At 45.7% G+C, this 25729-nt stretch overlaps 1 protein-coding gene across 1 annotated transcript in view; it reads right to left on the reverse strand.

Moving 5' to 3' along the window:
• The window catches only part of PARVA (parvin alpha), a 169228-nt gene extending 144043 nt beyond the window's left edge, over nucleotides 1-25185 (reverse strand). The window contains exon 1 of the mRNA XM_052652390.1: nucleotides 24786-25185. Within this exon, the coding sequence (XP_052508350.1) occupies nucleotides 24786-25032 (247 nt within the window). The 5' untranslated portion in view covers nucleotides 25033-25185. The remainder of the gene's footprint in view (nucleotides 1-24785) is intronic.
• Nucleotides 25186-25729: the final 544 nt, after the last annotated feature.

A 25729-nucleotide genomic window follows, 5' to 3' on the forward strand; every position in this document is an offset into this window, starting at 1 on the left:
TGAGCCCTTCACCTCCAACACGAGAGCCCCAGGATGTCCTGCTGTCACCTGCAACCCCAAGACCTAAAGGTCATCCAGGCTGGAATAACACTTGGTTGTTTGCTGAACAAATGAATAAACAAACTACACACAGGCCATAACTCAGGTCCTGGCCAGCCTCCTATCTAAGTGTTCCCCAGTGATTTAAAAAAAGTGCTATATTAAATGGTAAGCCAGTTAGATGGCTTCATGGAGTGCAAGTTTATAAGAAATTCTAAAACATCCCTGGAATAAATTGGAAATATGATACCAGTTAACTCGAGTTTCCTTACTGCTTCCTCCATACTGATAAAGCATAATGGGTCCCCCTTTGTCAAAGAAGATGATGCACTTGGTGGGATGGGGAGGAAAGGCACAGTCCTCTTGGAAAGCTACTTTGGATAAAGCTGTTTGCACTGCCCAACGTGCAAACTGCAAGGTGTAACAAGAGGCCATACCACCAAGCCCGAAACCAGTGAGCTGACAGGATCCTGAGTTCAGCAGGTCCAGGTCTGCTGAAATTTAAAAACCAAACTAACCCTAGCCATTAGACCTATTTAGGGGAATAAGTGATGTATCTGAGTAACTATTAAACCCCCTTTTAAAATATTTTTCAAGATGTTGCTTAGCTCAGAAAATGATGCAAAATAAAAACACTGTCATCCCTTTGTCTTATGTGAAGACAAACAGCCAACTTCTCCCCATCCGCCCTACATAAATGCTGAACACATACTTCAGTTATTTGGTCTGATATTGGTCTGGGTCCCACAGCAGAACCCCTCAGGCCAAATGCCCAGAGCACTGGCGGGGGAACACAGTGGGGGCTCCGATCAGCTTCTGATCATCAGCTCTCCACCCCGAGGGTTGTGTAGGGTCCCCGTGCCCTTAGAGGACTAATCAGGGCACCTGCTCTCCATCCAGGTGACATCAAAGCCACAGACTCCTGCTCATGGCAAAACTGGAAAACCAAGAGGATCCCTCTCCCTGTTTCTCCACACCCTTATCATCAATAGAAGAGGTGGGGGAAGGGGAACATAAAGGAGGAGGCAGAGTGAAGTAGGGGTTCCACACTGATAGGGGTTCCAAGTAGGGGTTCCTCCTTGGAAAGAGGGAGAGAAGAGGAAACGGAGAAAAGTGGACAGGGTCTTAGGGATGGCGCCCGCCTTACTGGCCTCTGTGAGAAGGGAGGAGGCTGCCAAGACACTTGCTGGTGGGGTTGATAGCATGTGCATTAGCACAAAGATTTAATAGGCAGAGCTAATAGAGCAGGATCGAGAAATGCCTTCTTCATTGTGCCAAGTACAGCACAGAGGAGTTACCATCAGCATCAGAAAATGTATTCGGGTTTCTGGGACTGAGTTAAGGTCCAGCATGGAGACTCAACCACTGAAACACACAATCAGAAAGGTATTAAACTTTGAGATGGAGGGCCAGACCCAGGAGAAAAACAAGCTCCTTCTTATTACCTGCAACAAAGCAGAATATACACATTGATATCCCTTTGGAACTGTGAAGAAAGGCAGCAGCTCATGGCTTCATTTTTACTGAGAGCTTATTATGCACCAGGCACTGCTCTATGTGCCTGACATGTATTAATTCATCTCACATCATGAGAAACATACCAGCAGTATCTCCTTTGCAGAAAGAAAGCAAGAGGCACAATAAGGTTAAGTCATTTTCAATTTTCAAGAAGTGCCACTGAGAATAAGCAAGAGCAATCCTGTAGAAGATTCTGTGACCAAGGGGGAAAAGAGGAAGTTAATTACACAGTATCCATCAAATTAGCTGGGGACTTCCCTGGTGGTCTAGTGGTTAAGAATCTGCCTTCCAATGCCGTGGATGAGGGTTCAATCCCTGGTTGGAGAACTAAGATCCCATACGCCTCAGGCAACTAAGACCATGTGTCACAACTAGAGAGAAGCCTGTGTGCCACCACCAAGAGTTGATGCCAAAAATTAAAAAGAAGTGTTTCTTAGTTAACACCCCCTGAGCCCTTACCATTTGTTGCTCCAAATCCCCTCTCTGACACAGCTGGGCTGGACCAGTGGATGAGATGTTTATCCCCTGGCTCCCTCCCTGCCAGGCCATGGTCTGCTCTTCTATAGCTACAGCTTTCTTCCCAGCTGCTGGTCAGTGCCCCGTCCCTTGCCCCTTAAAGGCTCACGGGTAGGATCTGTTCCCAGCTGTTGTCGGCCCTGGGGTGCCTTGCCATCCTTGGTTTCCTTCAACTCCACCCACATCACTTGGGTGGAATGATGAAGGTCTCTTCATCACTCTCTCTGATTACCTTATCACGGATGCCAACTGCTCCCCACCAGGCTCTCAACTGATATGTGAAATTCTGAGCTCTTACCATGCATTGTTAATTCCCACATCAACCCTTGTAGGTGAAATTATTATCCTCACTCTACTATAGGTGGGGAACTTGAGAATTCTGATGGGTTGGCTCACTGCCCAAAGTCATACAGCTAGTTAAGTGGCAACGTCTGGGTCTGACATATGCAGTTGTATTTCTAAGCATCTACTCTCCTTAACCACTATGTAATATTGGCCCACTAACCTAAATTGGATCAAATGTCTTAGCTTACTCGACTGCCTTGGTTGTTCTATTTTAGTAAAAGGAGGACACATTTTTAGTGCCATTAAACACCTGACCTGTGATGATGACTTCCCAATCTTATTGCTCCCCAAAGGCTACTGTTCTACCACTGGACATAAAAGAGAGCTGGTGGTGAATAACTGCATTCCGAAAAAAATCAGTCTTATAAAGCAGGGGATATGCAACCCCATGGACTATATAGTCCATGGAATTCTCCAGGCCAGAATACTGGAGTGGGTAGCCTTTCCCTTCTCCAGGAGATCTTCCCAACCCAGGAATCGAACCAGGGTCTTCTGCATTGCAGGCAGATTCTTTGCCAACTGAGCTATCAGGAAAGTCCATCTCATTTCCCAGATAATCCTATATAATTCAGCACAACAATCATCAGCTTCAAAGACTCATGATCAATGTGAACACCAATGCCACAGAAGCTGGGCAGCTCCAGCATTTTCCACTGAATGATGTTTGCTACAAAACACCTATTTTGCAAGAGGTTAATAGATGCTTCTTGAAAAGTAGGATCCTATGGCAAAAGTTTTATAAATATTGTATCCTATATGTTACTTAGCTCCTGCTTTAGAAATTCAGAGAGAGTATTAAGCCTTGATAGGAAGAAAAGAAGTTCCTTTAACCTAGCTTTTTCTAAACTAATTTGAACCTTGTGTATTTTTTTTTTGAGTGGATGCTTATTAATAGCTTTCCTAAGTATGAAATTAAATAATTTCCAGCCTCAATTCCCTTAATGTCTATGTATTTTAGCTAGCTAAAATTATTTGCCCTTATGGTAACTATAGGTTCCGATTAGGGTCTTTTGCATTGCTTAAAAATATCCACCAACCCTGGAAGGGGACTGGAGGTTTGTTAAGGTGAGAATCACCTGCAGTGGAATATTCTGGTGCCACTACCACTGCCACACCTGCCATTGGCACAGACTTTGAAAGGGCACATGGAGAAATCACGTCTCACTGACAAAGATCTCCTGATATTAACTGTGAAAGTGGAAAGTTGCTGAGTTGTGTCTGACTCTTTGCGACCCCATGAACTATACAGTCCATGGAATTCTCCAGGCCAAAATACTGGAGTGAGTAGCCTTTCCCTTCTCCAGGGGATCTTCCCAACTCAGGGATCGAACCCAGGTCTCCCGCATTGCAGGTGGATTCTTTACCAGCTGAGCTACAAAGGAAGCCCAAGAATACCAGAGTGGGTAGCCTATCCCCTCTCTAGCAGATCTTCCCGACCCAGGAGTCGAACGGGGTCTCCTGCATTGCAGGCGGATTCTTTACCAGCTGAGCTATAAGGGAAGCCCAATATTGACTAAGAGCTCTCAGCAAATCCCTTCAAGGGAAGCACAGGTCCACATCTATTGCCAGACCTCAGCCTCCTGAGGCTCACTTTGCTCCTTGGGCCTCACTTTGCCTACACGGCTAGTGAAGCACACAGCACATGGGAACATGGTTAAATATTCGTACTCAGACATCTAGACTTTCCTAAGCTCATCCCGATTTCAAAAATGCTTCCTACTTTCCCCATCACTAACAAAAATACATCAGAAATCCCAGCAGATCAGTAGTTTCAAAAACTGCTTGATTCAAGTTGGCATGTGATACTTACAAAAGAGACAAAATTTGACACTAACACAGAAACAAAAGGAAAAGAAAAAATATTTTTGAGCAAAAAATTGAAAATACTCAAGAAATATCCCCAATTTAGTCTGTTGGGCTGCTATAACAAACTGCCATGTACGAGGTGTCTTACAAACAACAGAACTTTATTTCTCACAGTCCTAAGGGTCAGCATCTAAGATCAAGGCACCAGCATGGTTGTGTGCAGCTGATGCATTCTCACTGGGTCCTCACATGGTGGAAGCAGGCAGGGGCTCTCTCTGGAGCCCCTGTGATAAAGGCACTAACCTCTCTCTGATCACCTCACAAAGGCCTCACCCCCTAACACTGCCACTTGGGGGTTAGGATTTCAATATATAAATTTGGGAGAACACATTCATTCAGATAAAAGTCCCATATAGGGAACTGCCTAGCGGGCTAGTGGTTAGAACTCTAAGCTTTCACTGAAGAAGGCCCACGTTCTATCCCTGGTCAAGAAACTAAGATCCCATAAACTGCATTGCATGGCCAAATCAAACAAAGAAACACCACAGTCCCAATACTTGCTACATTGTCTATGTACACGATTCGGTCTGAATTCAGATGGCTTATTCTAAAGATGGGACCATCAAGACCATATAAAGCCATCCCCTAATTCTGGCAGCAGAGAAAAGAGAGAAAAGAAGAAGGACCCAGAAAAAGGAGAGACCATACATCAGCAAGTACAGACTTTCTGTACGGATTGACTTGGCCTCCAACTTAGAGTAGTTTGAAATCTGTTCAAAGTAATAACAGTCAAGTATAAAGCAAAAGAGGAAATATAAATGGCTACACGCATGGAAAATGTCCAACCTCACCAGTAATCAGAGAAATTAAAAACAATTAAGGTTGTTCTCATTAATTAAATTATAATTACGAATGCAGAAAAGGATGTTGTTAAGCAGACACTTTCATAGACTACTGCTGGGAGCATATATTGGCATATCCCCTTTTGGTAATAACTACCAAGAAATTGAAAAGGTTTCATATTGTTTGACCCAGTAATTCCATTCTAGGAAATCTACCCTATGGAAATATTAAATATGGAAAAGCAATTAGAGTAAAACTGTTCAACATCATACTTTTATTATGGCAAATAAATGGAAACATACTGAACCGCGTGACAGAAGGACTAGGTCGGTCATCTATAGTACATTAATCAGATGGAATATTATACTATCAGAGTCGTTAAAGACTAAATTCTTATATTCAAGAATTATTTATAGTGAACATCGTAACAGGAAATACAGTGAGAAAAAGAAATGTGAAGAAACGAAAAATAAAATTTTTTTAAATTCTGGAAAACATGCTAAAATGGAAACAGTGTCTAAGTCAATGCAGTTTGCAGAGTGATTCACAGGACAGCAGCAGTCTGTGAACTTCATGTTACCCTATCAGGAAAATAATTCTAGAGTGTGCATTTGGAAACTTTTAGCAATTTAGTATTGCTGCGACATCCAAGCACATGTCTCATGGAACTGTGAGTTGAACAGGGTGCAGACCAGCTTGAATGCTGTCAAACTGGGATGGAAGTTCCAGGTTACACAAGCTGCACAGTAGTCACACACAGTGGGACATCACAGTCCACAGTGGACTGGAAATACGAAAGAACTGGCCCTTCGTGTGGACCACTGGTCTAGGTGATAGCACTGGGGATGATTTAGTCTTCCTCTTCTGTATTTTTCAAAATTGGTATAATGTTATATTGCTACGATAAGAAAAAAAAAACAGTTTTTATTTTTTAAATGCAAGTAAAAAGAGGAAAATAAATGTCACTTAACTGTTATAACTTTGGAAAACTTTCGTACAGAAATATATAAACATATAGTGGGAGGCAGGAAGACACAGTGGTTAGGAAGATAAGATTTCAGAGCCGACAGTCTGGGTTTGAACCCTGGATCCACTACTCCATTATTTACCAGCCATGGGCTAGTAGCTTAACCTCTCCGTGCCTCGGTTGATTCATGCATAAAATGGGGATAATAATAGAACCTATTTCACTGTGACTCATAGGGTTTGGCAGAATTAAATGAGTCAACACACATAAGACCCTGGAACATAATAAGCTCTATATAAATGTTCACTCTTATTATTACAAATCATAGGCAGGGATGAGAGCTACAGCCAAAACACATTTCCCAATGTCTTATTTGCAAAATGGGTCAAAAGGAACAGTAGAAATAGTAGTCATAACAACAACTAATATTAAGTGCTTGTGTGCCAGGTCCCAAGCTAAGTTTCTGACATGAATCAGCTTATCCATTATTAACAACATTAGAGATTGGTACTAAGTTCATCCCATCCTTTCTGCAGAGGGGAAAACTGAGGTTTAGAGAAATGAAGTGACTTGCCCAGGGTCACCAAGCTCATAGGTGTGTCTCCCTCTAGGGCACTGAGCTGGGCACAGGAGGACAGGGGTCCCCAGAGGCTTGACTGAGAGCCCTTTGAAAGCAGAAACATACTGTCTTGTTCCCAGGGGGAGCCAGGGTCACCAGCCTATTCAAGGACCAGGCCACAAGAAAAAGCCAGGACTCGTTTGCAGCCCCCTCACTGGGTCCCCCTCAGCCAGGCCGGCCACCAGTGGCTGTGCTCCACAGCCTGGTCCGGGTATTGCTCTTAGGGAGTGACCTAAGCCCTGAGGAAGGCAGCTGTTGGAATGTGATGGGAGGATGCCGAGACTCGTGAGTCATTTGACTCCCCCTCCTCGCTGTGGTCCTGGATACAATTTATTACACTGGACTTTCTGCTCCTGGTTGGCTGGGGGTTGGTGGAGCAGTCATCCCTAAAAGGAAATCAATCTGTTAGCTGGTCCCATCTCTCCCTGCCGTAGGGGCTGGAGGCAGAAGGACACTGGCAGGACCCAGCTGTTTCCGGGTCTGGAGGGATTCAAGGAGGCTTGTGGGATGCTCAGCAAGACCCTGGCTTCAGCCATCCACTGGGGGATGTTCTCCTGTAATTTTCTCCACCAATGAGAAATCTGGGCCCTCTGCAGCATAGAGCATCCATTCCAGAAGAGTGTGAAATCTCTACATATTTATCCTGAAAGTTGAAGGGAGAAAACAAAAACCCTTCCCTCAGAGAACAGGGACAGGGGGCCTGGGAGTAGACAGTTAAGAATATACAGAATTTTGCCTTGAAATCCAGAACATTCTATCTATACCAGAAGTCTGAGAGCTAAAATTGTATGGCCAAGGAAAAGCATTTCCAATAAAACTACAGTTCAGGACAACTTTAGTTTTTCTTCCCAAGTATTTCATTTTTAGTGAGCAATTTGGTAATAACCAACAAAATTCAAACAGAACAAATTTTTGACTCAGCAATTTCACCTCTAAGAATTTACTCTACAAATAAACAGATACAGAATGTTTTCATTTGCAAGCCTATACAATGCAGCATTTGGAGTAGCAAAATACTACAAAAAAATTAAATGTCCATTGATAGGGAACTGCTTAAATGTTAACAGTGGCACATCCAGACAGTGCGTAAAAATGTTTATTAAAAAAATAATAAATCCATATGTGAAAGATACTCAAGATAAATGAGTATGTGAAAAGTATAAACTGCTGAATGCTCTTTTGGAGAAGGCAATGGCACCCCACTCCAGTACTCTTGCCTGGAAAATCCCATGGATGGAGGAGCCTGGTAGGCTGCAGTCCATGGGGTCACTAAGAGTCAGATACGACTGAGCAACTTCACTTTCACTTTTCACTTTCATGCATTGGAGAAGGAAATGGCAACGCACTCCGGTGTTCTTGCCTGGAGAATCCCAGGGATGGGAGAGCCTCGTGGGCTGCCATCTATGGGGTCGCACAGAGTCAGCCACGACTGAAGTGACTTAGCAGGAGCAGCAGCATCTGAATGCTCTTTCCAGCTATTCCAGGGAGAGTATAAACATATGCTTTATAAGACAATACCTGGCACCGCACTATCATCATCAGATACACTGTTATCTCGAAAGCCTGAGAGCTGGAAAAGAAATGGGCCCTTCCTTACTTTCCAGTTCATATATTTCTTGCCTCTTTGAATTTTTTTATCATAAATATCTTTAGTTTAATAAACACAGAAGCAATAATATCGTCTGGCCATACATACGAGGTAAGTTCCATGGGAGACAAGACACAGATATCCCTATGGCCTTGACAGTGTCTGCCAGGGACTCATATATATGGAATGCCCCCTGGGGATCAGGCCCCACTTTAAACACTTTGCAAGTACCAGTTCGTTTAATCCTCATGACGCCTCTGTGAAGTAGGTACTAGTAACATCCCATTTCACAGATGAGGAAACTGGGGCTCAGAGAGACTCCCTGGTTACACACCCACTGTTGTAGTAGGACCAGAGAGTCTGGCAGGCTCTAGAGCCAGAAACCTCCCGACTAGGTTGCCTCTTAATAAATGTTTGTTGAACAAAGAAATGGACAAACTAGAAAAGCTGCCACCACCTTTAAGGCCAGAGAAACTGTAAATCATTAGCCACTTACTATTGATACTGTTTAATTCATCACTGCTAATTATTATTATTGGCGAAAGAAAAACTATTCAGAAAAGTGAAAGTCGCTCAGTCGTGTCTGACTCTTTGCAACCTCATGACTGTGATCCAGTCCATGTAATTCCATGGACTGGAATTCTTTGACAAGAATACTGGAGGGGGTAGCCATTCCCTTCTCCAGGGGATCTTCCCGACCCAGGGATAGAATCCGGGTCTCCCACATTGCAGGAGGGTTCTCTACCATCTGAGCCACGGAAGCTATGCAGAAAAAGCCAGTTGTTTTAGAGTGAGTGATGCACTGAATTTGAATGTGAAGAAACAAACTCCCTGCTCTGCCACCTAGCAGCTGAGAGACCTTGGGCCAGTCACTTCACCTGACCCCCAGTTTCCCCACCTGTAAAATGTGCATGACAGGATCTCCTAGGGTTATTGCAAGGATTAAATGCAACATCATACATGAAAGCCCCTCTGTGCTGGACATACCTTGGATACGTGAAAAAATAGGAAAAGATGTTGAGGATGGAATAAACTATGCTCAGAGCACCGCCAAGCCAACCCTCATCTTTTTCAACCTGCTAAGTTTGTTAAGTGAGCTGAAAAACTTATTCATATATACACCAATGATCTGAGGAGAAAATCAGGGTTTTAATTGTTCTGATCCTGCCTCTAGAATATTGATTTAGGACATTTAATACCATCTCCAAAGGCCAGGCTTAATTTGCATCAAGTTGGAAGCCGGGTTGCTAAGCAGTAGATGTTGATCTTAGGCAGGGGCTTGGGAAAGCCAGCAGCCCACCTTCCTGCTGGCCCACGGCCAGCCAAGAGCTGGCTTCACCTGGGACTCCGGAGAACAGGCCGGCTGAGGAGGCGGCGTCTTTGATGGATTTTCACCGTTTAATTAAAGTGCAGCTGGGGCCTGGGGCCAAGCTGTACCTTTCAGCAAGATATTTATCACAGGCTGCACAAGCAGTCTGTGTATCTGAGGCCATTTAGCCAGGGCAGAGCCTGACTTTGACCTGGCCTCTCCTCATCCAGGAAGCCTGTGCTCCTGCCTTTTGGTGGCCCTGGGGCTCTTTTTTCAGAAGCTCCATTCTCCAGACACTAAACCCTGCCTCCAGGTGTATCTCAAATTACAATTCCAACACCAGCCAAGGGCTCCCAGAGCCCTGGAAGAGCTGCTCCACAAAACATCCCAGGCCGCTCAGCTGGTCTTCAGCAAACTCATTTAGTGCTCTGAGCCCACCGTCAGCACTTCATTTACCATCCAGGGGCTGCAGAAAGTCCATTCATTAAAGTCTGATTCAAAGTCTCCTTTTTTATTATAATTATTATGGAAAATTTCAAATAGACTCCAAAATGAGAGACTAGTACCACAATCCTCCACGGACTCATCACCACCCTACAACTGGCAACTCATGGTCACTTCTCCACCAACATTGTATGATTTGGAAGCAAATCCTAGACATTTGATCATGTTGTCCATAAACATTCAGGATGTATTTTGAAAATATAAGGAAGGAGTTTTTTTCTTTTTTAATATAGCCATCCTACAAATTAACAATGATTCCTTAGTGTCATCACATCCCCAGTGTTTACATTTTCCCCACTGTCTCATAAATGACTTAGAAAGTTTGGATCTTAGAAGCAAGATCTCTTCCCTTCAGCCCCCACCTTGTACCACGGGGTTTTGTGTAAGGGCCTTTCGGAGCCCAGAGACACTGCTTACTTCTGTGGCCTTGAACACATAACCAGCTTCCTTGCCTGGAAAATGGGACCAGTAATAATTCCCTATCTCCTGGGTAATTGTGATGATTAAATAAAGCAGAACATGTAAAATGCATAGAGCCATGTCTGGAACAGAGCAAACACTCAATATCTGTTCTCATGGTTATTGTTTTCTGAAGATAGCAACTTTGACAGAATTCCCAAGCACAGCAACCAGGCAGCCACATACAGTTATAAATGTGGTGCAGTCCACCACATTTTTCTCAGGCTTTGAGCCACTGTTCATGGTGAGGAGGTAGAAAGTGCTGATGTAGAGTCAGTCTTTGGTCCCAAACTGCCAGGGTTCAAATCTCATGTCTTCCACTTGCTAGCAGTGGCATAATGACGGATACACTTGCCAAAGCTCATTTCCTTTCCCTCCGGGCAGACAACTCAGCTCTGTCTCATGGCCTCTCTCACATGGAGGTCTGGCCCCATAACTGAGTTCTGGCCAGTGGTAAGTGGACAGAAGTGATCATGTAGGTGTCTGACCCATAAAAACCTCCCACTGCAGTCCTATTCTCTCTCTCACCAACTGGGTGATTGAGGAGGGTTCAAAGAACCTGGAAGAGGCAGAGCCATAGGGGTAAGGGGTCTGGGATCACTGAATGACCATGTGGAGGGCAATTCAGTCAAGAACGCTGCCATTGGGTTCTGTTATAAACAAGAAATACATTTTTACGATGTTAAGCTTCTGAGAAATGGGGGCTTATCTATTACCGCTGCTAGTGGCACTGGCACCCCACTCCAGTACTCTTGCCTGGAAAATCCCATGGGTGGAGGAGCCTGGTGGGCTGCAGTCCATGGGGTCGCTAACAGTCAGACACAACTGAGCGACTTCACTTTCACTTTTCACTTTCATGCATTGGAGAAGGAAATGGCAACCCACTCCAGTGTTCTTGCCTGGAGAATCCCAGGGACGGGGAAGCCTGGTGGGCTGCCGTCCATGAGGTCACACAGAGTCGGACACGACTGAAGCAACTTAGCAGCAGCAGTGTTACCTTAAGTAGTACACTAGCCTTGACCATGAGCAAGTTACCTGGCCTGTCTGTCCCTTACTTTCCACATCTGTAAACGGGCAAAGATGCTAATAATACCCATTTCATAGCGCTGTTACAAAGATCCAATAAGGTAACGTACGTAAAGCATCTACTGCATTCTCTGGCCCATAACAGCACAAAACTCTTATGTAATTGTTGTCATTGTTATGTTAATATTATTATTTGAAAAGTAATGTTGTAATACCAAGAATTTCCACATTTCACTTAAATGGACATGTTCTAAATCTTCGCTGGTTTTCTGGCATATTTTTTCTTTAACAATTTGGGGCTAAAATTGTATTCCAGCCAAACAATTTCTCATTTAATAATGCAAATCAGCGGTGTAATAGGATGATGACAATTTGCTTCACAGGAAATAGTTCAGAAATACAGTCATTCTGCAAGATGAAGATGCACCTAGTACAAGGTGTGGCATGTCTCCTGGGCTCCCAGCCAACATCTGAAACATGGGAGGGTGAGACTTCGCCAGGCTTCCCCTTTCTGCATGAGCAGGCAGAACTCCCATCCTGCTCAGGACAAAGGAGGTGTGCATTGAACTCCACGGAATTTTAAAAGCTTAAGTACCCAGGAAGACCTACAAATGGCCAAAAAGCACGTGGAAAGAGGCTCGACGTCATTAGCCATTACGGAGATGCAAATAAAAACCACAATGAGACCCACCGGAAGGGCTACAGTCAAAAATACAGATGACAACCAGGCCTGGTGAGGATGTGGAAGCATTAGATCCCTCATACACTGCTGGTGAACAGGTAAAGCTGTGCAACCTGGCAGTTCTTCAAAATGTTAAGCATAGAGCCAGCATAAATGCCAGCAATGGCACTCCTAGGTTTATACCCAAGAGAAATGAAAACATGCCCACACAAAAACTTAATCTGAAAATTGACGGCTACATTCTTCGTAATAGCCAAAAAACTACAAACCATGCAAATGTCTATCAACTGATGAATGGATAAACAAAATGTAGTGTATCTATGTAATAGAAGATTGTTTAGTCATAAAAAGGAATGAAGTGCTGATACAAGCTGCAACATGGATGGACTTTGAAAATAAGTGAAAAAAGTCAATCACAAAAGACCACATATCACAGAACTCCATTCCTATGAAATGCCCTGAACAGGCAAATCTGGAGAGACAGAATATATGATGGTTACCTGGGAGGAGGAGAATGGAGAGGAGAAGGGGAGAGATTGCTAACAGGTACAGGTTATCTTTTGGGGGTAGTGAGACTGTTCTAAACTGAACTGAACTGAATGTTCCAAAATTGTTTGTATCAATGGTTGTATAAGTTTGAATATACTAAAAACTACTGAGTTATACCACTTAAATGAGTTAATTGCATCTCAATAAAGCTGCAGTATTTTTTTGAAGTGCCCACTCTTTCACATAAACCAGACCACCTCTCCTCTGGACTCGAGCTGTCATCAGAAACCAGAGCACTTTCTCACCTCATCAGAAGCCTTTGAGAATTATGCGCCCTGTGTTAAAATTCAGGTGCATCTCTGTGCACAATTTACAATGCCATGACCCACACATATTAATGAGTCCGAAGCTCAGGTGAGAGGTCACGGTAGCTTGGGCAGTTACCAGCACATCCAGGTAGGAGATGCAATTGTCATCCACACTTCCATGAAAACTGACGATCCAACACAACTGTCCAACCCTAGTGATACAAGTAAGGTGTGTTTGAGGTTTGATTTGTTTGGTTTTCGGGTTTTTTTCCATTTAAGAACATAAGCGAGACCATGAATCACACTTCCAAGAACCAGAAACGCTGAAAGGGCTAGGTAGCCGGGAGCCCAAATTACTTAAATTGATGTCGTATCATCTGAAAAGCTGACGTTCAAGCCTCACAAACTGAACGACAATTGCTATCTATCTAATTCATGGCCCTGGACTCCTGTTTCCAACCGGCTCCAACACCAATTTAAGCAATTCTGAACTTTGATCTCCGCAGCAGAATGTCTCAGATTTATTGAAGTGTCAGGTCCCAATTGTGCTAACATCCACCCCGGCAGGGCCATTACAAGGTGTGAAATCTGGGTGCCCCTCACCCCAGCCAAGTTCAGCACAGGAACAATCAGAAGGAATCAACCTGCCTCTCCTGACCATCATGGAAGCCTTGTAATTTACCATAATGACAGGTGTGGAGGAAAAGCAGGTGAAGGGATCATGCTGTTCTCCAGGCGCTTGGACACGCCCTGGAGGGGCTGCTGAGCCTCGCCACCCTCAGCCAAGAGGCAGCTGCTTCTCCTTGCAAGGGGCTACTTCGGGACTTGCCTGTATCCTGAGTTGTTTAAGGTGGAATTGTGTTACTCTTCTTCTGCCTTTTGCAAACAGCATCAAAACTGTCAGTTCCAACTGCCCCTGTTTCTCCCAACTGTCATCATTAACTAGCTGTCATCTGCAGCTCTACCCACCAGGGCTGGGAGCCCAGGATAGCCCAGCCTTATGTTAAGTCAGAAACCCCCTACCCTACCCCGAGAGGAAAGTTTATTTCCAAGCCTGGAGTCTAGGGGAGGTAAGTGAGGCAAAACCCAGGCGTCCTGTGAGCCTTGGCAGCCTCCCCCGCCTACCTCTACTCTGGGGGAGGTGGTGAACCCTGAGTCCACACCAAGCACTAGACTGTCTTTGCTCTTTACCTCCTCAGCCACGGTCCTGACTAGCCTGTTTAAGTTCCTCCTGGAGGAGGGCATGGCAACCCACTCCAGTATTCTTCCCTGGAGAATTCCATGGACAGAGGAACCTGGTGCACTATAGTCCATGGGGTCACAAAGAGTCAGACATGACTGAGCAACTAACACAAGTTCCTCCAGCTTCCACTGCCAAGACCCTGAATCGCAGACCTGATCTGGATGAGCCTCCCTAATTCAGGACTCAGACACCCAGTGGATGCTAAGAATCTCTATATCCTGCCACCTCGGTGCCCACCACAACAGACCAGGAGTGCCCTTTCCCCTGAAACTGGGTGACTGGGCTTGCAGACCCTCTTCCTGAACTCCTCTCCCACTTCCCCTCCCCACAGGAAGCATTTCCCTCCCAGCACGCCCCGTAGCCAAAGTCACGTTGGCCAACACAAAAACTGCTTTAGGAATAATGGTTTTGAATGAAAAGTCAATGTACACTGCGACTGGCAGATTACCTATTCTGCCAATAAATGTTTCCTGGAAAAACACAAGTGCAGGCCCTGCTCCACGAAGCCCCTTAGGGTCATCGGGAGCCCTGCAACCTGAGTTTACGGCACTGAGGGAGCAGACAGAGGCTGGCAGCCTTGCCCGTTTATCACCCAGCATCCTCATCCCCAGGAGATCCGCTGCTCCTTGGTGTCAGGTTGTATTTCACAGCATAAAGAGGGGAGTTGCCTCTGGATTTTAAAAGCGATAAGGGGATGAGTGAAGAAAATAGGATATGACTCAGTGATGAAATAAATGCCTGCAACACATCACTACCAAGGGAGGGTGCCTGCCTCCACAAGTGACTCCCAGAAATACCCCCTAGAGTGGTAGGTGTGATAATTACGTGCTCCAACTGGCTCCGATCCATTCTCAGGAGATGAAATGGGACACCTGACTACTGCCTTCTGTGCAGGTTGAGGATACAACCCCAGAGGCAACAGCCAGGCCCATTCTGTCAAAATCCAACCTGAACCTCAGAAGGCTCCCAAATCCCATCCCTTCTCTTGCCAGCCTATGGGTTTCTTCCTTTGGCGTCTTGAAGCACTGTATCTCCTAAGGGGTCCTTCAACCCCAACTCAAATCTGTCTGCTGTAGCATTTAGCCCACTGTCTTGATTTCTTCCCATCTGTCTGTGGCCACCAAATTGGGGGTGAGGGGGCAAGTCCAAGAATTCAGAGATTAGGAGGTAAGAGGAAGTAATCAAGGGAAGGAGTGACTTCTTAAACAAACCTCCACTGGGTCTCACAGAAGCCTAGGGAGAACTCAGAGTAGGGTAGGAAGTGACAGCTCTGACTTCAAGGATGACTATTCCCAAGGCAGCCCCTCCTCAGGTCGTGTTAGAAAGACAAGCACTGAGGCTGAGGGCCAGGCCATAAAAGCATAAAGAATGGCCATAAGAGAATGTTGTGAAATGAAGACCTGCCTCTAGCAGAGCTTACCTTGTACATGTTAGTGGCCAGGCTGGAAATCTGTGCTCTCCTGACCCATTACTCTCCCATCCCACCCCACCCCACCCCACCCTACCAGTGACTGGTCCTCCCAGGACCAGAATATTTCAGCCTAACAATGTTGGTTTCACTTTCAAGCAAACTACCAGGAAGACCACCAGATCCAAAAGCAGTCATGTCACCTGGTTACCAATTATAAGTTGGTAAGCAAGTCAACTGTTACCCTTTGACCCTGTAATTATACTTCTGGGGCTCCAGGCAAAAAAATTATTCTGAATATATTTTTTTTAATTTATGCATTATTTCTAGAAAAATTTTAAAAAGCACCAAAAGAAATGATTAAATAAGCATTAGGACATTCACTATTATGAATGCAATATTATGCACCAATTAAAAGCATGTTTAATAAAATCTAATAAGATGAAAAATATTTATAATAAATGAAAATAAAGATACAGAATTTTTATCTATATAATAAAGACGGTATGGGCTTTCATGGGGTCACAAAAGAGTCAGACATGACTGAGTGACTAAACAACAGAAATGGCACAGTTACAATTATAAAAAAGAAAAAATTTATAAAGAAAAAATAGAAAAAATAAACCAAAATCCTAATAATGATTGCTTTTGAGAATTAGAACATTGCATGATTGTTTTCTCTATTTTCCCATAAATCCCATAAGCACAGGTTAATTTTATAATGGAGAAGAAAAAAATAACTTTTATTTAAAAAGTCAGGAGCTAAGTAATTTGGTTTCTTCTCCCTTTCCCCAAGAGAGTGTGCGGTAGTTAAGGATATTTCAGTTTAATATCTGTTTAATATTAGTTTAAACTGATTAAGCTCACTGCTTCTTCCATCCATGGCCTAGCCATTTCCCTAAGGCTGGTTGGAAGGAAAGCCAATGACGCTAGTCAAGAGTGGGTTTCTCTAAGGCTGCAGCAGGCGGGTATGTTCAGAGAAAACAGAATTATCACATAGAAATGCTAATAGAGCCAGATTTCAAACGAGTGCGAGAGTGATCGCACACCACACAGACAGCTGTCCCAGGCCTGAACGAGGTGGCAGTGACTGTGATTGGGAGTGAGGCTGGGCTCAGGGAGGTTCCTTCTCCTGGTGGGCTGGAGTTGGGAGTTGTCGCGCTGGCGCTGCCTTGCTGAGACGCAGTGATAGAGGCAGGGCCCTGGCTGATTTTCAGATTTCCTGAGTTCTCACTTAGTGAGTAAATGAAGCTAGAAGGGACAAACAGGGTGATGGCACGGGGCTGACTCGGGGGAATGAAAGGGATTCTGAATCTCCCTTGCAAGAGCTTCTGTCTGAACATTGCTCTCATCTTCCCCAAATTGCAAATAGGCTATTTCTCTTCTGGTCTTTCTTCCTTTGCACTTTAACATGAACATGTGAAATGTCATTTCCACAAAGCAAGCTTTTCTGTATGAAAACAAAGAACCCTGGCCTGTCACCACCCTTGACCAGTGGGCCTCCTCTCAGGCTCCCTGCTGCCACCGACCAATCCATGCCCACTGGTTCTCGGACCCACTCCTCCAGTCTCAGGGGCCTTTGTGTGTTTGTGAAATAACAGAGCTAAGTGACGTCTTCCCACAAAAGGGTAAAGAGATTCCTGAGGGGAGGGAGGAGGCTGTTTTCTAAGCTCCCTCCCCCTGGCCCCTGCCCACCCCCCAGCACACGGCAAGAAGTAAAGGCCTGGGTGGAATCAGAGCACCAGAAGAGTCATCAAAGCTTAGAGCAGAGTTCAAAGTAACCTGGGCCTCTTATTCCCACTGACAGTTCAGGTAGTTAGCACGGTTTTACAGAGCGCCTGTTAAGTGCCAATGCTGTGCCGGGCATGTGGGGTACAATATGAGCAGCATAAACAATGCCTGCCCTCTGAAGTCTACAGAGAAGAGAGAAAAGAAAGAATGAGGCCACCTTGTCCTGCAGGCCTGGTCCTCAGGGAAAGGCCCTCATCTGGGCTTCCCACTGACTGCAAAGCTAGAGAACATATTGAACATGTAACAGAACATATACAATTTTAAAGGATTCTACTTTTATTTTGAAACATATTTTTGAAGTCTTTTATTATTAAAATTGTCATAACTTTCCCCAACTGTGTTCTTTTTTCCATGACAGCGAGTCACTTACAAATGTCTACAGGATTTCATCTCTCCTCCTGTACTAATGGCTAAAACAAAATTATGAACTGTGCTTGTTAACCAAATGGAGACATTCCCTGAGACAAGGAGACAGATTCCTAATATGGAGGTGTCCTTGGGCTGCGGCCCACTTATCCTGGTTTCCATCTCCTCCTCCCGACACAGAGGTGCCTTCATTAGTGGAGGAAAGAAAGAGGTCTTTGTGATGATGTCACTCCCAGACCACCCGACATAGACAATAAATGAACAATGAATTTGAGAGAAGCCTGGTGAAATGAGAGCTCAGAAGTCATCAAATACCAGACCTGCAAGGGGCTGAAAAAGTTACTTAGCCTAATTACTTATGTTAGAAATGAGCAAAGGCGAAGAGACTTGTCTAAGATTACACAGCCAGTTCGTGGCGGGCTGTTTTCACCAAGAAAAATAGGGAGAAATTCATTCCATAGAAATTGCAATATCATTATGTGTTAAATGCTATAGCAGGCAGGACAGGCACAGGAACACTCTCATCACAGTGTGACATGCACAGCCACAAAGGTGGCAATGCAGCGTGCCATCGTACACAGGCAAGGTAGTATGGAATCACAGAGAAGGAAGTATCTCACTCTTCCTATTGGATCTATAGCAGGCCTCAAGCAGGATGGGATATCTGAGTTGGGTCTCAATGACTGAATAGGAAATTGTTGCATAGAGAAGGGAAGAAGGTCATTCCAGAAACATGGAACAGCATGTATAAATGTGCAAACACGTGGAAGAACATGACGTGTTTGGGGGATGAAGAGCAGTTTCAAATGGCTAAACCGGAAACTTCCTGAAAAGGAAATTAAGACGACTAAGACAAAGAAGGTAGACCACAGAGCAACTGTGAAGGACTTAATGCCATGCTAAGGACTCTGTTGGGGAGATTTTATCTTTGTGCTTAAAAATAAAACAACATATCAGCAAAAGGATGATGCGTGGATTGAACAAAAAAGGACCAGAGACAGGGAGACTAGCGGGGTGGATACGGCAATACTTTAGGTGGAAACTAAAGATGCTCAAATTTAACAAAATATGCAGTCCCGAAGAAGACAGTGAGGTCTGAATTAAAACAGAAATATTTGGCTGACAGTATCAGCAGGATTGCATGAGGTGATCGGATGTGGGGATGAAACAGCAGAGGCAGGTGAGCTACTGCCATGCCCACATCCAGCCTCCACCTGAGTCTGCACCCCCCCGGGACGACGAATGAGACTCACGTTTTATAAGTGACTGAAAAAGGACAAAAGAGGACTATTTTGTGACATAAGTATGTGAAATCCATAATTGATGAAATCATGAATTATGAAAAATATGAATTAATATTATGACATGTGAAACTTCAGTGTCCATAACTATATTTTTATTGCAACACACCACACTTGTTCATTTACCTATCATCTGTGGCCTCAAAGGCAGAGCTGAATAGAGACCAGAGGGCCAGCAACGTCTAAAATATTTACCATCTGCCTCTTAAAAAAAAAGATGCTGACCTCTGAAACAGAGGACGACTGCCACATTTCCACCTCAGCTGGTAGAATGGTGAGAGACAGGCAGCAGATCTGGGCAACTGGGACACACAACAGTTCCATCACGGGCACGCCGAGTCTCAGCATCCCGGACACAGCCAGGAGACAGGGGGAAGACGAATCTGGATACGGACGAAAGATCTGGAGTGGAGATGTGGATTGGGAACCATCCATTGGCAGGTGGTTGCCAAAACCATGGGATTAGGTAAGAGAATCCTTGGAGGGGAAAACAGAAAGAAAGGGCAAAGCAGCTCCCCCGGGAAATGCTACTGAGAGGGAAACAAATACTGAAAGCCTGAAAAGGAGTCCAAAAAAATAAAATAAAATAAAATAAAGGCACAGGAAACAATTCACTGTGGATAAGATCAAGAAGTAGAGAATTTTAAGGGAAAGAAAAAGTTGAATAATACGAATGCCACCAAGAGCCCAAGTAGAATGAGGATTGACAAGGAGGCAGTGGATTCTGGAGACATTAGTCAGTGAAGTGTTCAATTCAGTCGCTCAGTCGTGTCCGACTGTTTGCAACCTAGTGAACAGCAGCACACCAGGCTTCCCTGTCCATCACCAACTCCTGGAGCTTGCTCAAACTCATGTCCATCGAGTCGGTGATGCCATCCAACCATCTCATCCTCTATCATCCCCCTCTCCTCCCGCCCTCAATCTTTCCCAGCCTCAGGGTCTTTCCCAATGAGTCAGTTCTTTGCATCAGGTGGCCAAAGTATTGGAGTTTCAGCTTCAGCATCAGTCCTTCCAATGAATATTCAGGACTGATTCCTTTAGGATGGACTGGTTGGATCTCCTTGCAGTCCAAGGGACTCTCAAGAGTCTTCTCCAACACCACAGTTCAAAAGCATCAATTCAGTGAAGTGTAAATCACGGAAACAAATTCTCCAACCAACTTCTAGGAGTCCATGCCTTCCCAGTTTCCCTCCTATCGTGCTGGCCACTCCTTTCCAGCCTCTCTCGCTGGTTCCTCTGCATTGCCCACCTTCTACACGTTGCAGAGTCCCTAGACCTCTTGTATGTCCCATGCTCCTTTGATGATCCCATTCACTCTCCTGGCTTTAAATACACCTACACAGAGTGTCTCCAGCCCAGATCCCTCTCCAGACTAGACTCCTAAAACCAGCTGTGAACTCAGTATGGCCTCTGGGAAATCCAAGAGGCACCTCGAATTAAATAGATCCAACACAGAGTCCTGCCCTTTCTTTCCAAACCAGCTCTTCCTGTAGAATTCTCCAACTCAGCTAAGTCAGTTCCACCTTTCCAGTTGTTCAAACTCAAACCCTGGAGTCATCTTGATTCTACTTTCTCATCTTCCTTCCAGTGTTTCAATAAATCCTATCCACTATATCTTCAAACTATATCCAGAACTGAATGATCACCCCTCCACTGCTACCACTCAGCACCAGACCACCACATCTTAGCTGGATCACTACAGTGGCCTCATAGATCATCTCCCTGCTGCCATCCTGCCCCCTTAGCCACTTATCACCATCAGAGCTATCTTGTTAAAACGGAAGCATGATCACGCTATTCCTCGGCACAAAAAATCTCTAAGACCTTCCCATGTCACTCTGAGTAAAGGCCTCCAGGACCCTACACAGCCCTTCACTCTAAGTACCCCTGAGACCTCACCACGTTCCACAGTTGTCCTCAACACACCAGGCCCACTGCCATCTCAGGGTCTTGGCATCGGCCATTCCCTCCCCTGCAGTGCTCTTCTCCGAGATACACATACGGCCCTCACTCACTTCCTCAGGACTTTACCCAAGTAAACCCTTCTTGGTGAGGCCTTCTCTAGCCCCCCTACTTAAAACTGCCAACCATCCCCCCTCCCTCACCCCACAACACTCCATCTCCCTTTTCCCTGCTTTATTTTGCTCTACGGCACTAATCACCATTATAATATAACACACAAAGTTTATCCACTCACTATCTTGTTTGTGATCTGTCTTCCCTATTAGAAGGCAAGCTTGTGAGGGCAGGGATTTTTGTGTGTTCTTTCCCTGTCATACCCCAATATCTAGCGCAATGCCTGGAACATGGTAGGCAACTCAATATATAATTGGTGAAAGAATGGGCACCAGGAAGTGACTAGGAGCTAAGAAAAGGGAAGCCGGTACAGATGGCTCTTCCAAGGCCTCTGCTGAGGACCTTGAGAGGAAACCAACATCGGGAGAGTGTCCACAAATGGCAAAGACTCAAGCACACTTGCAGATGTTAGGGGGATTAAGCAGCATGAAAAAGACTAGGGGTATGAGAGAAAGGGTAGGGCTGCACTGAGTCTGGGAAGAATGGAAATGAAGGGCCTCCTGAGCAAGGGAAGAAGGGATCTCCTTGGAAGGGACGAAGACAGGAGGGAACAGGAAAGGAAAGGTTTAGATATAGATGGGACTGGGGGGTAGGGGGTGTGAAGAAAATTCAAAAAGTCCTGGCACTTAAATTTTTTTCTCAAGGGGCATTAGCTATTATTTATATTATTTTCATAAGAGTGGTGTCAGAGGTGAAATTTGCAAGCACAGTGCCTGTTTGTCTTACCAGAAAGCGGCAAGTTACATGGGAGCATGCAATGCAGAGAGCTTTTTGTAATACTCTGGGAAAATGGCAAAGCAATGCTAACATATTTCCTTAACAAAAATTGTGGACGAAAGGGGTGTGTCTAGATCTGGCACTGAATTTTCTATCTCAAAGTCTGGGGAAGAGACTGAGTGACAAGGGTTGAAACAGGTCTGTTGGAAAATGAGGATGCAAGCTGATTAGGAGAGAAGGGTTGCTCAGCAATACTGAGACTTCCTCTCATGCTAGAAACCAAACATCTACTTCCCCAGTTACACTGGACAGCTTACGGGAGCCAAAATGGTACACTCTGGGCATCAGACAAAATATAAAAACTCTAAGGATAATAAATAAGTGGATAAAATAAAGGAATAACCATTGCTGCAGGACAAATTTAGGGCACCTTCAGCTGGCAGATACCATTCAGGATGGTGTTCTTGGAAAGAGCAAGTCTTGAAGACAGATCTGGAGGAAGGAAGGTGAATGGTGACCCTTTGGCAAGTAGACTCTGAAAGGCGAACCTAAGAACCTACACAGAAGGTTCTTTACCACGTTAGTTTTAAAATCGCAACTAATTTGTTCCTGTGTTTCCTGTAGGAACTCGGACTGAAACTGAAGACAGGAAACCAGAGGGCCATGAAGTTCATCTGCAAGAACCAGCTACAGGAAAAGAGGATGTTTGGAAGGGTCAAAGGACCCCACAAAGCAGGTCCACTTGGAGAAAGTGAAGAGCCACCATCCCTGACTCCTCCTGGCTGCATGAACAGAACAGTAGCAGATACAGAGAAACCAACTTTGGGCTCAATATAAAGTAAACTTTTCTAAAGAGTTGGCAAAGTGGGGTGAGCACTTCTGATAGGTCATGAGCTTCAGTAACTCTGAGTTGCCCAGTCTCAAGCTGGAGAGCCCATGTTGAGAACACCATAGGAAAGTTACAGGGATAGCCTAGAAAAACACTCCCGAAGCCACATGTATTGCACAATATATGTGGCTCACCGGTAAAGAATCAGCCTGGCAAGGCAGAAGACACAGGTTTGATCCCTGGGTCGGGAAGATCCCTTGGAGAAGGAAATGGCAACCCACTCCAGTATTCTTGCTTGGGAAATCCCATGGACAGAGGAGCCTGGCAGGTTATAGTTCATGGGGTCACGAAGTCAGACACAACTTAGCAACTATACAACAACAAAAGCACACTATTCCACAGTGGTTTACCAAAGTAACCACACTTCGGAGGAAACATTTTTAGGGATGTGTTTTGCTGCTTCTCAATTCAATATAGAGAATCAGAAGTCTAGTTCTCTGTGTCATGTTTGATAATTCTCCACTGAGTTTTCATGGTTTAAGATAAGTCAGGAATATGAAACTTATTTTACATATCACCATCACTAATTTAAAAAGGTTTATTCCCAAACCACAGAGGAGTCTGAAAAAAAAATTTTTTTTTTTAAACTAAGCAACTTCTACCTACACACCAATCATTAGGCCTTTTCCCAAACCGTCACTTCATTGCTCAAAACAACATTCAGGGTGCTACATATAACAAATATTGGAGAGGATGTGAAGAAAAGGGAAACCTCGTACACTGCTGGTGGCTATGTAAATTGGTGCGGCCACTTTAGAAAACAGCATGGTGGAGGTTAAGATGCTAAGGCAGGACTGACTCTTTTGGACTGTGTAGCCCAGCAGGGCTTCTTTGTCCATGGGATTTCCCAGGCAAGAATAATGGAGTGGGTTGCCATTTCCTCCTCCAGGGGATCTTCTCTGCACTGCACCTCCAGCATTGGAAGGCAGAGTCTTTACCACTGAACCACCTGGGAAGCCCCAAAGAGGGAAGGAGGAAGGACAAATAAGAGGTATGGGATTAACAGATACAAACAATTACATATAGACAAGCAACAAAGATATATTGTATAGCACAGGGAAATATACCTCCTATCTTGAAGCAACCTATAACAGAATATAATCTGCAGAAATACTTAATCACGATCCTGTACACCTGAAACTAACACAGTATTGTAAATCAACTATACTTCAGTTAAGAAAAAAACACAAGATGTAAAATCTGCCCACGGGACAAAATATTTTACATGTAAACTGTCCTGGAAAAAAAGTAAATTCTCAATTCACCCTGATGGGAAAAAGGAAATGGTTTTTGCAAGAGGCCTTAACTCTAGAGTTCACAGAAGGGTCAGAGCCCAGGATGCTACAGTGTGTGTGTGTCTAATCGAGGTTTCCTCCTAGGGTGCGAGTTTATCATTTTTCACAAGGTGGGACCACTCACTGAAGACTGCCACCGCTCCACTCATTCATTCAGCAAACATTTGGTGTTGATCTACACATTTACAGAGCCCGGCTTAGCCCTGGGGACGGACTACAGCTCCAGGAGGCCAAGGCTGCAACCGCATACTAGGAAACGATCTGATTTCAAAGACCAATGAAGGCAAAAAGTGAGAGTGACGGCGCCCAGAAAAGTTTCAGCAGAAACTTGGGAACTGCCAGCCTTCGGCGCGGAGAAGGCGGGGACTTCGGGCCTAGGGGAGGCCGCCGCCTCCGGGCTGGAGGGCCCGGCCGCCTCCTCGGCCCCTGGCCCAGTGCGGGCGCCTCCTGATCCCAGGCCCGGGCTGCCCCACCCGACCGCCTCGGGGGCCCGGGAGGGCAAGCGCCCAGGCGACAGCGAGCGTGGCGGCGGCGAGGACTGGCCCCGCGAGACGTTCCCGGGCAGCGCGCGCCCGCGCCACCGCGCGCCCCCTCCCCGGCGCCGGGCACCCGCGGCGCGCTCACGCCCAGCCCCCGGAGCTCCGGCCCCTAGCTTCCCGGCCCTGCCCGGGCCGCACTCACCCTCCTTGGCTTTCTTCCTCCGGGCCAGAGTCCCTCCGAGTTTCCCCAAGAAGGAGTCATCTTTCTTTCGGGACGGGGGCGACTTGGGAGTGGGGGACTTGGGGACAGACGGCGACTTCTGCGGGGACGTGGCCATGGCGGCAGAGCGGGCAGCCGCGGGCCGGTCGGGACGCGGAGCTGGCGCTGGGCGGACGCGGCGGGACTGAGGCTGCGGCTTTCCAAACGGAAGCGGAATTATTCCAAGCATTCAAGGCAGCTCACGCTCGCCTTTCCCTTCCCTCTCTCCCTCCCTCGCGCCGCCCTCCGCCCTGCAAGGAGCTGAGCGCTCGGGGCCCGCGCCCGCCGCTGCTGGGAGCAGGGAGGACGCCCCAGACCTGCGCCGGGCAGGACGTGGGGTCTCATCTGTTTCGCGGTGTGCGAGCCTCCGGCCTGGCAGCCTTGGAGCCTGGAGGCCGCTCTTCCCCTGCTCTGCACTCGGCACACATCCTCGCTCCAACCCCGAGTTCAGTGATTGCTGAACCGACCCCACCTGCTACTCTGCCTCCCGCTGATTTGGCCCCGCTGCTTGGTGAGGAGCTCGCTTTTCACCTGCTGCATTTCTAACTGTAGTTATTGGGCCCATCTCTTGTGCCCACGAAAAAGAATGAGCTTGCTCTGGAAAGAAAGAGAGTGAACCGAAATGTATTCGGGCCCTACCCGAACAGCACATCCAGCTATCAACCTCCTCTTCAACCCCATTCTAGAGTGAGAAGTCTGAAGTTCATGAGCACTCGTCAACACCTAGAGGCATCCATGTTTCTAGCTGTTCAGTGGCTTGTACAAAGGAGGATCCCAAATGTAGGTGGAAATATGAATTGGAAGATGTGGTTGTCGGCTCCTGTGGGGGCTCCAACTCGCCCCCCCCCAAACTTATGTTGCCTAATTAAAAGCAACAGTACCAACCA

This window comes from Budorcas taxicolor, chromosome 15 (assembly GCF_023091745.1).
Source record: "Budorcas taxicolor isolate Tak-1 chromosome 15, Takin1.1, whole genome shotgun sequence".
Classification (NCBI taxonomy): Eukaryota; Metazoa; Chordata; class Mammalia; order Artiodactyla; family Bovidae; genus Budorcas; species Budorcas taxicolor.